General features: G+C 43.6%; 1 protein-coding gene across 5 annotated transcripts in view; it reads left to right on the top strand.

The window, feature by feature from the left end:
- LOC110490501 (aryl hydrocarbon receptor nuclear translocator-like protein 2) overlaps window positions 1-12,910 on the top strand; it is a 33,261-nt gene extending 20,351 nt beyond the window's left edge. For 2 of the 5 annotated variants that reach the window (XM_021563920.2, XM_021563919.2), the window contains exons 14-17: window positions 32-143; window positions 4,873-4,957; window positions 5,323-5,428; window positions 11,495-12,906. In XM_021563920.2, the coding sequence (XP_021419595.2) occupies window positions 32-143; window positions 4,873-4,957; window positions 5,323-5,428; window positions 11,495-11,667 (476 nt within the window). In that variant the 3' untranslated portion in view covers window positions 11,668-12,906. Of the gene's footprint in view, window positions 1-31; window positions 144-4,872; window positions 4,958-5,322; window positions 5,429-11,494 lie in introns of all 5 variants that reach the window. The other 3 variants (XM_021563921.2, XM_021563923.2, XM_021563922.2) reach the window with 3 other exon arrangements.
- Window positions 12,911-14,620: the final 1,710 nt, after the last annotated feature.

The raw sequence follows: 14,620 nt of genomic DNA, 5'->3' as shown, positions 1-14,620 counted from the left end.
CTCACTGTCCTGACCCCTCCCTCTGTTACAGAAGAGAGAAAACGTACTATCCTTATCCCTGGCATCTGCAGTGGCATGGCCACTATGATCTACGCTGGCAGCATAGGGACCCAGATAGCAAATGAGCTCTTGGACTCCAACAGGTTTGTTGCATGTATTATGGCATTGTAATCCAAGATGGTGTAGCAGTCAGACGTATTTGTCCTTCGTCTTGTCGTGTCCTTTGTATATATATTTTTCTTCGCATATCTTTTTATATTTTTCGAAACCCTTACTTCAAAATATTCTCCTGCAACCCGCCTCACCCAATGTGGTGTGGACCTGCTTTTTCTCTAACGTATTTTTCTTTGCCTCTTACTGGAATCTCTCCAACATAAACTAGCCAGCTAACTAGCCAGCTAACGGACAGCAGCTAACCTCTGTACAACGCGATTCAACCAGAGCATACCGGACCTATTTTCTTCTCTCCATGTCCCCGGATTCCTATCGCAAGCTCTGAACCTTCTTACCTTCCGACCTTCGCAGCTAACATCCCCTGAATGCTAGCTGTCTAGAGCACAACGGACTGTTGGCTTACGAGGCCCATCAAATACATTCCGAAGCCACTAGCTAGCAGTCAGCTATCCTTTGCTAGCGGTCATCAGCTACCTTTATCCCAGACAACTCTCGCCAGTCTGTACAGCGTGACTCAAACCAGAGCTAGTCAGACTTATTCTTCTCGATATCTCCGGATTCCTACCGCAAGCTCTGAACCTATTTTATTTATTTTTTTACATTTTTATTATGATTTTTTTATATTTTTTTCCCACCTGGAATTATAGCAGCTAACGACCCCTGAACGCACAGCCGCTAATCTGCGGCCTGCGAGCTATCAGCTATCTATAGCACATTGGACTGCTGACTTAAGAGGCCATTCGGACATATTTCTTCGGCCACTATACATATTTTGCCAATTGGCCTGGTTTACCACACGGAGCCTTGCTGATCCGTCCGCTGATGTAACTGCACAAGGGGGGCACAACAGACTTCCCTCCGTCGCGTCATCCCTCTAAGGCCTTTCTGTTAGCCTACTAGCCCCGTGCCGCTAGCTGCTTGAAGCCACGCACTGGACTTATATGATCATATATATGCAGGCAATATATATGCCTTTCCCTAACGTCACCATGCCGTGTCGATTGCTGTTCTGGTTTGTAACTATTGTTTTATTTCACTGTAGAGCCTCTAGCACTGCTCAACACGCCTCGGCTAACAATTTAGTTCCACCCCCCACACACGCAGTGACATCACCTGGTTTAAATACTATTTCTAGAGACAATATCTCTTTCATTACCACTATATGCACAGGTTTACCCCCACTGTATTCACATCCTACTATACCTTTATCTGTACATTATGCCTTGAATATATTCTACCGTGCCCAGAAATCTGCTCCTTTTACTCTCTGTTCTGAACGTACTAGGCGTCCAGTTCTGTTAGCCTTTAGCCGTACCCTTATCCTACTCCTCCTCTGTTCCTCCGGTGATGTAGAGGTTAATCCAGGCCCTGCAGTGTCTACCTCCACTCCCATCCCCCAGGCTCTCTCATTTGTTGACTTCTGCATCCGTAAAAGCCTTGGTTTCATGCATGCTAACATTAGAAGCCTCCTCCCCAAGTTTGTTTTATTCACTGCCCTAGCACACTCCACCAATCCAGATGTCCTAGCCGTGTCTGAATGCTGGCTTAGGAAGACCACCAAAAACCTTGATATTTCCATTCCTACATGTTCCGACAAGATAGAACTGCCAAAGGGGGCGGTGTTGCAATTTACTGCAAAGATAACCTGCAGAGTTCTGTCTTACTATCCAGGTCTGTACCCAAACAATTTGAGCTTCTACTTCTAAAAATGAACCTTTCCAGAAACAAGTCTCTCACCGTTGCCGCTTGCTATAGACCACCTTCTGCCCCCAGCTGTGCCCTCAACACCATATGTGATTTGATTGCCCCCATCTATCTTCTGAGCTCGTGCTGCTAGGTGACCTAAACTATTACATGCTTAGCACCCCGGCCATCCTACAATCTAAGCTTGATGCCCTCAATCTCACACAATTTATCATTGAACCTACCAGATATAACCACAAATCCGTAAACACGGGCACCCTCATAATATCATCCTAACTAACTCACCCTCCAAATACACCTCTGCTGTTTTCAACCAAGATCTCAGCGATCACTGCCTCATTGCCTGCATCCGTAATGGGTCTGCGAGCAAACGACCACCCCTCATCACTGTCAAACGCTCCCTAAAACACTTCTGCGAGCAAGCCTTTCTAATCGACCTGGCCGAGGTATCCTGGAACGACATTGACCTCATCCCGACAGTAGAGGATGCCTGGTTATTCTTTAAAAGTGCCTTCCTCACCATCTTAAATAGGCATGGCCCATTCAAAAAATTTAGAACCAGGAATAGATATAGCCCTTGGTTCACTCCAGACCTGTCTGCCCTTGACCAGCACAAAAACATCCTGTGGCGTTCTGCATTAGCATCGAATAGCTCCCGTGATATGCAACTTTTCAGGGAAGTTAGGAACCAATATACACAGGCAGTTAGGAAAGCTAAGGCTAGCTTTTTTAAACAGAAATTTGCATCCTGCAGTACAAACTCAAAAAAGTTCTGGGACACTGTAAAGTCCATGGAGAATGAGAGCACCTCATCCCAGCTACCCACTGCTCTGAGGCTAGGAAACACTGTTACAACCGACAAATCCACTATAATTGAGAATTTCAATAAGCATTTCTCTACGGCTGGCCATGCTTTCCACCTGGCTACCCCTACCCGGTCAACTGCCCTGCACCCTCCACAGCAACCCGCCCAAGCCCCCACCATTTCTCCTTCACCTATATCCAGATAGCTGATGTTCTGAAACAGCTGCAAAATCTGGACCCCTACAAATCAACCGGGCTAGACAATCTGGACCCTCTCTTTCTTAAATTATCTGCCGAAATTGTTACAATCCCTATTCCCAAAGATTGGAAAGCTGCCGCGGTCATCCCCCTCTTCAAAGGGGGAGACACTCTAGACCCAAACTGACCTATATCTATCCTACCCTGCATCTCTAAGGTCTTCGAAAGCCAAGTTAACAAACAGATTACTGACCATTTTGAATCACATCGTACCTTCTTCGCTATGCAATGTGGTTTCCGAGCTGGTCATGGGTGCACGGCACCTCAGCCACGCTCAAGGTCCTTAACGATATCATAACCGCCATCGATAAGAGACATTACTGTGCAGCTGTATTCATCGACCTGGCCAAGGCTTTCGACTCTGTCAATCACCACATTCTTATTGGCAGACTCAACAGCCTTGGTTTCTCAAATGATTGCCTCGCCTGGTTCACCAACTACTTCTCTGATGGGGGTGCCACAGGGTTCAATTCTCGGGCCGACTCTCTTCTATGTATACATCAATGATGTCGCTCTTGCTGCTGGCGATTCTCTAATCCACCTCTACGCAGATGACACCATTCTGTATACTTCTGGCCCTTCTTTGGACACTGTGTTAACTAACCTCCAGACGAGCTTCAATGCCATACAACTCTCCTTCCGTGGCCTCCAACTGCTCTTAAACGCAAATAAAACTAAATGCATGCTATTCAACCGATCATTGCCTGCACCTGCCCGCCCATCCAGCATCACTACTCTGGACGGCTCTGACTTAGAATAGGTGGATAACTTCAAATAACTAGGTGTCTGGCTAGACTGTAAACTCTCCTTCCAGATTCACATTAAGCATCTCCAATCCAAAATTAAATCTAGAATCGGCTTCCTATTTCGCAAAAAGCTTCCTTCACTCATGCTGCCAAACATACCCTCGTAAAACTGACCATCCTACCGATCTTTGACTTCGGCGATGTCATCTATAAAATAGCCTCCAACACTCTACTCAGCAAACTGGATGTAGTCTGTCACCAAAGCCCCATATACTACCCACCACTGCGACCTGTACACTCTTGTTGGCTGGCCCTCGCTTCATACTCATCGCCAAACCCACTGGCTACAGGTTATCTACAAGTCTCTGCTAGGTAAAGCCCCGCCCTATCTCAGCTCGCTGGTCACCATAGCAGCACCCACTCGTAGCACACGTTCCAGCAAGTATATCTCACTGGTCACCCCCAAAGCCAATTCCTCCTTTGGTCGCCTTTCCTTCCAGTTATCTGCTGCCACTGACTGGAACGAACTGCAAAAATCACTGAAGCTGGAGATTCCCATCTCCCTCACTAGCTTTAAGAACCATCTGTCAGAGCAGCTCACAGATCACTGCTCCTGTTCATAGCCCATCTGTATACAGCCCATCTATCTACTTCATTCCCATACTGTATTTATTTATTTAGCACCTTTTGCACCACAGTATCTCTTCTTGCACACCCATCTTTTGCACATCTACCATTCCAGTGTTTTAATTGCCATATTGTAATTACTTCGCCACCATGGCCTATTTATTGCCTTAACTCCCTTATTTGACCTTATTTGCACTCACTGTATATAGACTTTGTTTTCTTTTTTTCTACTGTATTATTGACTGTATGTTTTGTTAATTCCATGTGTAACTCTGTGTTGTTGTATGTGTTGAACTGCTATGCTTTATCTTGGCCAGGTGGCAGTTGCAAATGAGAACTTGTTCTCAACTAGCTTACCTGGTTAAATAAAGGTGAAATAAATAAATTAAATTAAATTGTTTTCAATAGCATTGTTTTTACAGAGCTTTCTGGTACTTGTACAGTCAGCTTACATCGTTTTTTGTTTTATTGGCTCCTGAACATTTTGTTACATTAGTTCTGCTTTCTTCCACCGCCAAAATGTCTCTGTTGCATAGACAATGTCTCTGTGTCTGTGCAGGGTCAATTGTTCTCCATCGAGTGGAACCTCCAGTCCCTTCTGTCCATCTCAGGACAGGTCTCCAATGGTCTCCTCTCATGCCAACGTGAGTCGCAATGCCTAACGTCCCTTCTCATCCTACATTGTCTTTAGGGCCCTAGGCAGTAGTTGTATGTTGACAAAAAAACAATACTATTTTCATTACAGCATAAAGGGAGAGAGTATGGTGTTTTTTACATGCAGGTCACAACCATAACCCATTAGATACTCCCTATGAACATATGCCTTGCATAGACTACAAACTTTTAAACTGATTGTAATATTTTGATGTACTTTAACTTATCAATAACCAGGGTAAATATTACCCCTCTTAATGTGTGCACTTGAATTGTTTTGTGAATGGAACTTTGTATCAAAAAATCTAGAATAAAGAAGCTATGTATTAATATGTACCCACTTGTCCTCTTGCAGATGCCAAATGAGGAGGTGACTGACTCCGATACAGTGAGCAAGTCTGGATCAGAGTCTGCTTCAAAGGGGGCCACATACGCTGGCAGCAACACACATATGGACACAGGTAGTTACCATTTAAAATCCTATACAAAGTAATTTTTTATTAAAAACATTTATTTCACCTTTATTTAACCAGGTAGGCCAGTTGAGAACAAGTTCTAATTTACAACTGTGACCTGGCCAAGATAAAGCAAAGAAGTGCAACACAAACAACAGAGTTACACACGGGATAAACAAATGTACAGTCAATAACACAATAGAAACATCTATATACAGTGTGTGCAAATGTAGTAATACTAGGGAGATAAGGCAATAAATAGGCCATAGTGGTGAAATAATTACAATTTAGCAATTAAACACTGGAGTGATAGTGCAGAATATGAATGTGCAAGTAGAGATCCTGGGGTGCAAAGGAGCAAAAAAATTAATAACAATATGGGGATGAGGTAGTTGGGTGGACTATTTACAGATGGGCTGTGTACAGGTGCAGTGATCGGTAAGATGCTCTGACAGCTGATGCTTAAAGTTAGTGAGGGAGATATAGACTCTAGCTTCAGTGATTTTTGCAATTCATTCCAGTCATTGGCAGCAGAGAACTGGAAGGAAAGGCGGCCAAAGGAGGAGTTGGCTTTGTGGAGGACCAGTGAAAAATACTTGCTGGAGCGCGTGCTACGGGTGGGTGCTGCTATGGTGACCAGTGAGCTGAGAAGGCGGGCTTTACCTAGCAAAAACGTATAGATGACCTGGAGCCAGTCAGTTTGGTGACGAATATGAAGTGAGGGCCAGCCAATGAGAACATACAGGTCGCAGTGGTGGGTAGTATATGGGGCTTTGGTGACAAAACGGATGGCACTGTGATAGACTACATCCAATTTGCTGAGTAGAGTGTTGGAGGCTATTTTTGTAAATTACATCGCCGAAGTCAAGGATATGTAGGATAGTCAGTTTTACGAGGGTATGTTTGGCAGCATGAGTGAACGATGCTTTGTTACGAAATAGGAAGCCGATTCTAGATTTAATTTTGGATTGGAGATGCTTAATGTGAGTCTGGAAGGAGAGTTTACAGTCTTCATTGATCAGTGATCGGTTGAAGAGCATACATACATTTTTCTTGCATTTTAGAGCAGATGGAGGCCATGGAAGGAGTCTTGTATGGCATTGAAGCTCATCTGGAGGTTTGTTAACACAGTGTCCAAAGAAGGGCCAGAAGTATACAAAATGGTGTCGTCTGCATAGAGGTGGATCAGCGAATCACCAGCAGCAAGAGCGACATCATTGATGAATACAGAGAAAAGAGTCGGCCCTAGAATTGAACCCTATGGCACTCCCATAGAGACTGCCAGAGGTCCGACAACAGGCCCTCCGATTGCATGACACAAGTCATTTTTCCAACAATTGTTTACAGACGGATTATTTCACTTATAATTCACTGTATCACAATTAAAGTAGGTCAGAAGTTTACATACACCAAGTTGACTGTGCCTTTAAACAGCTTGGAAAATTCCAGAAAATGATGGCTTTAGAAAATTCTTATATGCTAATTGACATAATTTGAGTCAATTTTAGGTGTACCTGTGGATGTATTTCTTCAAACTCAGTGCCTCTTTGCTTGACATCATGGGAAAATCTAAAGAAATCAGCCAAGACCTCCGAAAAAAATTATGGACTTCCACAAGTCTGGTTTATCCTTGGGAGCAATTTCCAAAGGCCTGAAGGAACCACGTTCATCTGTACAAACAATAGTATGCAAGTATAAACACCATGGGACCACGCAGCCGCCATACCGCTCAGGAAGGAGATGTGTTCTGTCTCCTAGAGATGAACGTAGTTTGGTACGAAAAGTGCAAATCAATCCCAGAACATCAGCAAAAGACCTTGTGAAGATGCTGGAGGAAATAATCTATATCCTCAGTAAAACAAGTCCTATATCGACATAACCTGAAAGCCCGCTCAGCAAGGAAGAAGCCACTGCTCCAAAACCGCCATTAAAAAAAGCCAGACTACGGTTTGCAACTGCACATGGGGACAAATATCATACTTTTTGGATAAATGTTCTCTGGTCTGATGAAACAAAAATATAACTGTTTGGCCATAATGACTGTCGTTATGTTTGGAGGAAAAAGGGGGACGCTTGCAAGCCGAAGAACACCATCCCAACTGTGAAACACGGGGTGGCAGCATCATGTGCTTTGCCTCAGGAGGGACGGGTGCCCTTCACAAAATAGATGGCATCCTGAGGGAGGAAAATTATGTGGATATATTGAAGCAACATCTCAAGATATCAGTCTGGAAGTTAAAGCTTGGTTGCAAATGGGTTTTCCAAATGGACAATGACCCCAAGCATACTTCCAAAGTTGTGGAAAAATGGCTTAAGGACAACAAAGTCAAGGTATTGGAGTGGTCATCACAAAGCCCTGACCTCAATCCTATAGAAAATGTGTGGGCAAAACTGAAAAAGCATGTGTAAGCAAGGAGGCCTACAAACCTGACTCAGTTACACCAGCTCTGTCAATCGGAATGGCCCAAAATTCACCCAACTTATTGTGGGAAGCTTGTGGTAGGCTACCTGAAACGTTTGACCAAAGTTAACCAATTTAATGGCAATGCTACCAAATACTAATTGAGTGTATGCAAACTTCTGACCCACTGGGAATGTGATGAAAGAAAGAAAAGCTGAAATAAATCACTCTCTTCTATTATACTGACGTTTCACATTCTTAAAATGAAGTTGGTATCCTAACTGACCTAAGACAGGGAATATTTACGAGGATTAAATGTCAGGAATTGTGAAAAACTGAGTTTAAATATATTCAAATCAAGTCAAATCAAAGTTTATTTGTCACGTGCACCGAACACAACAGGTGAAATGCTTAATTACAGGCTCTAACCAATGGTGCGGAAAAAAAGGTGTGTGTGTGTAGGTAAGTAAAGAAATAAAACAATAGTAAAAAGACATTTGAAAAAAGAGTAGCAAGGCTATATACAGACATCTGTTAGTCAGTCTTATTGAGGTAGTATGTACATGTAGGTATCGTTAAAGTGACAATGCATATATGATGAACAGAGTAGCAGAAGCGTAAAAAGAGGGGTTGGCGGGTGGTGGGTGGGACACAAGGCAGATAGCCCGGTTAGCCAATGTGCGGGAGCACTGGTTGGTCGGGCCAATTTAGGTAGTATGTACATGAATATATAGTTAAAGTGACTGTGCATATAAGATAAACAGAGAGTAGCAGCAGTGTAAAGTGGGGGGTTACACAATGCAAATAGTCCGGGTAACCATTTGGTTACCTGTTCAGGAGTCTTATGGCTTGGCGGTAAGAACTGTTGAGATGCCTTTTTTCCTACACTTGGCACTCCGGTACCGCTTGCCATGCGGTAGTAGAGAGAACATTCTATGACTGGGGTGGCTGGGGTCTTTGACAATTTTTAGGGCCTTCCTCTGACACCGCCTGGTGTAGAGGTCCTGGGTGGCAGGCAGCTTTAATCCAGTGATGTACTGGGCCGTACGCACTACCCTCTGAAGTGCCTTGCGATCGGAGGCCGAGCAATTGCCGTACCAGGCAGTGATGCAACCGGTCAGGATGCTCTCGATGTTGCAGCTGTAGAACCTTTTGAGAATCTCTGGACCCATGCCAAATCTTTTTAGTTTCCTGATGGGGGAAGGTTATGGGGGATAGGTTGTTATTCTGGCACCACCCGGCCAGGTCTCTGACCTCCTCCCTATAGGCTGTCTCGTCATTGTCAGTGATCACTGTTGTGTCGTCAGCAAACTTAATGATGGTATTGGAGTTGTGCTTAGCCATGCAGTCGTGGGTGAACAGGGAGTACAGGAGGGGACTGAGCACGCACCCCTGGGGAGCTCCAATGTTGAGGATCAGCGTGGCAGATGTGTTGCTACCTACCCTCACCACCTGGGGGCGGCCTGTCAGGAAGTCCAGGATCCAGTTGCAGAGGGAGGTGTTTAGTCACAGGTTCCTTTGCTTGGTGATGAGCTTTGAGGGAACTATGGTGTTGAACACTGAGCTGTAGTCAATGGGCAGCATTCTCACATAGGTGTTCATTTTGTCCAGGTGGGAAAGGGCATTGTGGAGTGCAATAGAGATTGCATCATCTGTGGATCTGTTTGGGCGGTATGCAAATTGGAGTGGGTCTAGGGTTTCTGGGATAATGGTGTTGATGTGAGCCATTACCAGCCTTTCAAAGCACTTCATGGCTACGGACGTGAGTGCTATGGGTCTGTAGTCATTTAGGCAGGTTGCGTTTGTGTTCTTGGGCACAGGGACTATGGTGGTCTGTTTGAAGCATGTTGGTATTACAGACTCAATCAGGGACATGTTGAAAATGTCAGTGAAGACACCTGCCAGTTGGTCAGCACATGCCCGGAGCACATGTCCTGGTAATCCGTCTAGCCCCGCAACCTTGTGTATGTTGACCTGTTTAAAGGTCTTACTCACGTCGGCTACAGAGAGCGTGATCACACAGTCGTCCGGAACAGCTGATGCTCTCATGTATGCCTCCGTGTTGCTTGCCTCGAAGCGAGCATACAAGTGATTTTGCTCGTCTGGTAGGCTCGTGTCACTGGGCAGCTTGCGGCTGTGCTTCCCTTTGTAGTCTGTAATAGTTTGCAAGCCCTGCCACATCCGATGAGCGTTGGAGCCGGTGTAGTATGATTCAATCTTAGCCCGGTATTGACGCTTTGCCTGTTTGATGGTTCGTCGCAGAGCATAGCGGGATTTCTTGTAAGCTTCTGGGTTAGAGTCCCGCACCTTGAAAGAGGCAGCTCTACCCTTTAGTTCAGTACGAATGTTCCCTGTAATCCATGGCTTCTGGTTGGGGTATGTATGTACAGTCACTGTGGGCACAACCTCCTCAATGCACTTTTTGATAAAGCCAGTGACTGATGTGGTGTATTCCTCAATGTCATCGGAAGAATCCCGGAACATGTTCCAGTCTGTGATAGCAAAGCAGTCCTGTAGTTTAGCATCTGCTTCATCTGACCATTTTTTTATAGACCATGCTTCCTGCTAGTGCTTCCTGCTTTTAATTTTTGCTTCTAAGCAGGAATCAGGATGATAGAGTTGTGGTCGGATTTACCAAATGGAAGGCGATGGAGAGCTTTGTACGCGTCTCTGTGTGTGGAGTAATTGTGGTCTAGAATTTGTTTTCCCTCTGGTTGCACATTTAGCATGTTGATAGAGATTTGGTAGAACTGATTTAAGTTTCCCTGCATTAAAGTCTCCGGCAACCAGGATCGCCGCCTCTGGGTGAGTGGTTTCCTGTTTGCTTATTTCCTTATAGAGCTCACTGAGTGCGGTCTTAGTGCCAGCATCTGTCTGTGGTGGTAAATAAACAGCCATGAAAAGTATAGTTGAGAACTCTCTAGGAAAGTAGTGTGGCCTGCAGTTTATCACAATATACTCTACTTCAGGCGAGCAAAATCTAGAGACTTCCTTAGAATTATTGCACCAGCTGTTGTTTACAAATAGGCACAGACCACCCCCCATGACGACATGGATATTCAGCTAGCGGGATACACGCCGGTGCAGCGTGTATCCCGCTAGCTGAATATCCATGTCGTCATTCAGTCACGATTCCGTGAAGCATAGGATATTACAGTTTTTGATGTCCCATTGGTAGGATATTTGTGATCTTACCTCGTCTAGTTTATTGTCCAAGGATTGCACATTGGCGAGTAATATTGACGATAATGGCAGCTTTCCTAGTTGTCTTCTGCGGGTCCGAACGAGGCATCCGGCTCTTCGTTCTCTAGGTATTTTCCTTTTGCGAATAATTGGGATGTCTGCCCTGTGGGGTGTTTGGAGAATATCGTGTGAGTCCCGCTTGTTGTTGTTGTTGAAGAAATCTTTGTCTAATCCGAGGTGAGTAATCGCTGTCCTGATATCCAGAAGCTCTTTTCTTCCGTAAGATACTGTTGCAGAAACATTACGTACAAAATAATTTACAAATATCGCGGAAAACCCCCACATAATAGCACAATTGGTTAGGAGACCGTAAAACGGCGGCCATCTCCTCCGGTCCCATTTGCCTTATTTGGCTAAGGTGTATGTAAACGTCCATCTTCAACTGTATGACTAACATAACTTTGTGTATTGGTTGATTTTGATGACAGCCCGTTCCCCCCCAGCAGAGAGCTCCCAGATGGACCTGGACAGCATGGTGGGACCAGGCCTCGGTATCCTGAGCAACGACGAGGCTGCCATGGCCGTCATCATGAGCCTGCTGGAGACTGATGCCAACCTGGGGGACGCAGTAGACTTTGACAACATGCACTGGTCTCACTAGCAGAGATTCAAATGCCATGAATTCAGGAGAAGAATTTAGATTCCAATTCAAGATTTGAAAAATGCTATTTATTCTTATCTACATTACTTCATTTATTTAAGCATTTTCAAAGAGGATTTCTACCAATTCCTGAATTGGGATTTCAATTCACTTCCAGAATTGAAATGGAATTGACCCCCAACTCCATCAGTCCTTAACTCTGTAGTTTATGGTTAGACAAACTCCATCCAGGGACTATTTTCATGTGCTCCGCTACCAATGAAACAGATGTATGTGCTTCTGAGGAACTTCTACAGCTCTCTGTTTAAGTTTCAGCAAGAGAAATCCAGCCTGAGCTAAAATCAGCAAACTCTTTGGTGGCTTGCACAGCTGGTTCAATTGGTGGGGATTTTTTTGATCAATGTTTCAATGTAACAATGTGTACTAAAACCACCCGAGTTTGTCTATATCTGAGGGGTCACAGATCGATACCAGTTCGGTACTCTTGGGGTTCCCGCAGGTGTGAAAGTGATCAACCCAAATTCCAAGGGAGTGGACAAAGGCATAGGTTAATCAATTACAAAGTATATTAACTTTGAACACTGATCACTTGTGGAATAACTTAAAATGAAACATTACAACTGTGTCTTCACTCAAATTGTCATTCTCTGTTATTACAAAGTGAAATTGTATATTGTTCTTTTTGCTCTTGCGTTGTAGGCTTCTGTGTAGATGAATCAATATTGCTGCCATGTCTATTGCATAGACAAAGAGGCATACCTTTTTCTGAAGTCACTCAGAAGTAGAGCTACTTCTCTTGAAATGTTTTATTTACACTGAAACAGAACACCCTGAAGATGCACCTGCAGGGATGTGATGGAGGCTAAACGCACAGAAACACTTTTGTATTTTGTGAAAAGCATTTACACATTTATTATGCAACGTTGGCGTTCTTAGCAATAGCGTGTGCGTTGCCTATCCTAGAGCAACACAATGGAAATAAGCTCTCAGGCTTTATTATGTTTTGTCCTCAATGGTTTTAAGTATCTGGTCTTCAACTTTTTAATGATCAAATAAAATACTCACTGCCTGTCACCACAACCAGCGTTCAGCTCTTACTCACTATAATTCTTTACCACTACATCCCTGTTCATCTGATCTTATACAAACACATCCTAGTTTGTTTGAAATGTGGAGGTGTGAAACAATCCAGTCAAGGAAAACAATGCTTGCAAACAACCTTTTGAACCTCGCTTCAGCAAACTATTGTGAAAGCATCTTTAGTCCCAGAACCCATCTCGATACCGTGTCTGCTTTTACTATGAACAGAGCATTACTTTCTGTGTGAAGTTTGCACATCTTCCAAATACTTAAAATCCAAGTGCACGAAAAGGAATGAAGTCTCTGTTGCTGGGATCCAATCTAAATGCAGTGTACATTTTGTTCTGCAATTGTGATTACCACTTGAGGGACAAAAAGGAAAAATATCAGTGAATCCATAAAGACTTGAATTGCAATGATGTGTGCACTCCTGCAGTGTTGATTTTTGTTGAACTTTTTGGGTGAGGGAAGATCATGGCTTCATGTGCAAAGAATCAAGTAATCTGGCACAGAAAAGCAAATGAATTGGCTGCATGTCAAACTTTGATATTATTTTGCTCTGACCAATGTATCCACGCAATGCAATTGCAAAAAAACAAATCTGAACTCATTAACAAAGTTTTATATAAAATGTTTTTATCTTGAAAGTTTGTAAATGTCATTTATAGGCATGACTTAAATATAGAAAATCTGAAAACAGCATTTCAACTCAGATTAAATATTAAAAAATATGTATGTGAATGCAATAGTTATCAAGAGTAATTGTCGTTAGGAGTACTATGGTCCTTACACTACCCTCTTCCTTTAGAAAGTGAGTCCCTCTGCTTCACTCTCACAAGTCCCTTGTGCTCGTACTGATGGGAAATCATTTTTATGACCTCTCAGCAGCGCTATCCCACTTTTGACACCCAACGTAGTTAATTCAGGGGGTACCGACCAAGATTTGATCCCGGTCCCTGTGACTGTCAGTTCAACACCTTAGCCAATACTGTATGTGTGTGCCACCTAAATTATGTCTTCCATAGAGATTAATGTGTTGACTTAACAGACAATTGAAAAATAATTGGCTCAGTTGGTAGAGCATGGTGCTTGCAACACCAGGATTGTGCGTTTGATTCCCGGGGCCACCCATACCTAAAACATATGCAAGACTAAGACGCTTTGGATAAAAGTGTTTGCTAAATGGCATATATTATATTACTTTTGACCAGGTATTTCCTAAACTAAATCAGAGGGCAATTTCCATGGTCCAATTAGAGTGGAATTTTTGCGTTATTATTTGGCTTAACTTACGGTAAGCTATTTCCTTGTTCGAGTAACTCAGCATTTCTCTTAGTGTCATAGTCTCTGAGCACAGTTGAGGCTGTATCTCACTAAAAGCGGTAAGCATTCCCACTTCCTGTTTTTAGGATCCTATTAAATCAGATGTAGTTGCTGACTTACTTTGTTTGTCTGTATAAAATCAAGATGTCTAATATCTGACAATGGATAAGAGTCCAGTCTTTAAGTACAGGCACTGCCCTCTCTAAATATGAGCTTTACATTGCCAAAGCTAACACCTGTACACAGATCTCATAGTAGGTAACTAATAGCCAGCATATTGTGGCAAAGAAGAGGGTCGAGTGATAAATGGCAGATATGTGAGAGCAAAACTAATAAACGGGCTCTGCACTCTCACTAAAATGGCCACCCCGATCAGAACTACATATTGCAAAATGGCCGACAGCCAAAAAGACAATACCCAGGAGCAAGAGGAATGCTTAGAAGGTGGGGCCAAGCCACAGATAAGGGGTCAAGACAAACCAGGAAGAGAGAGTGGAAGGGCTGGAAGGATCTGTGAGCCATAGACAAAGAGACAATATATATCGGCTGG

Source organism: Oncorhynchus mykiss, chromosome 15 (assembly GCF_013265735.2).
Source record: "Oncorhynchus mykiss isolate Arlee chromosome 15, USDA_OmykA_1.1, whole genome shotgun sequence".
Classification (NCBI taxonomy): Eukaryota; Metazoa; Chordata; class Actinopteri; order Salmoniformes; family Salmonidae; genus Oncorhynchus; species Oncorhynchus mykiss.
The sequence above is the reverse complement of the archived record's forward strand: the minus strand, read 5'-3'. Positions and strand labels throughout refer to the sequence as shown.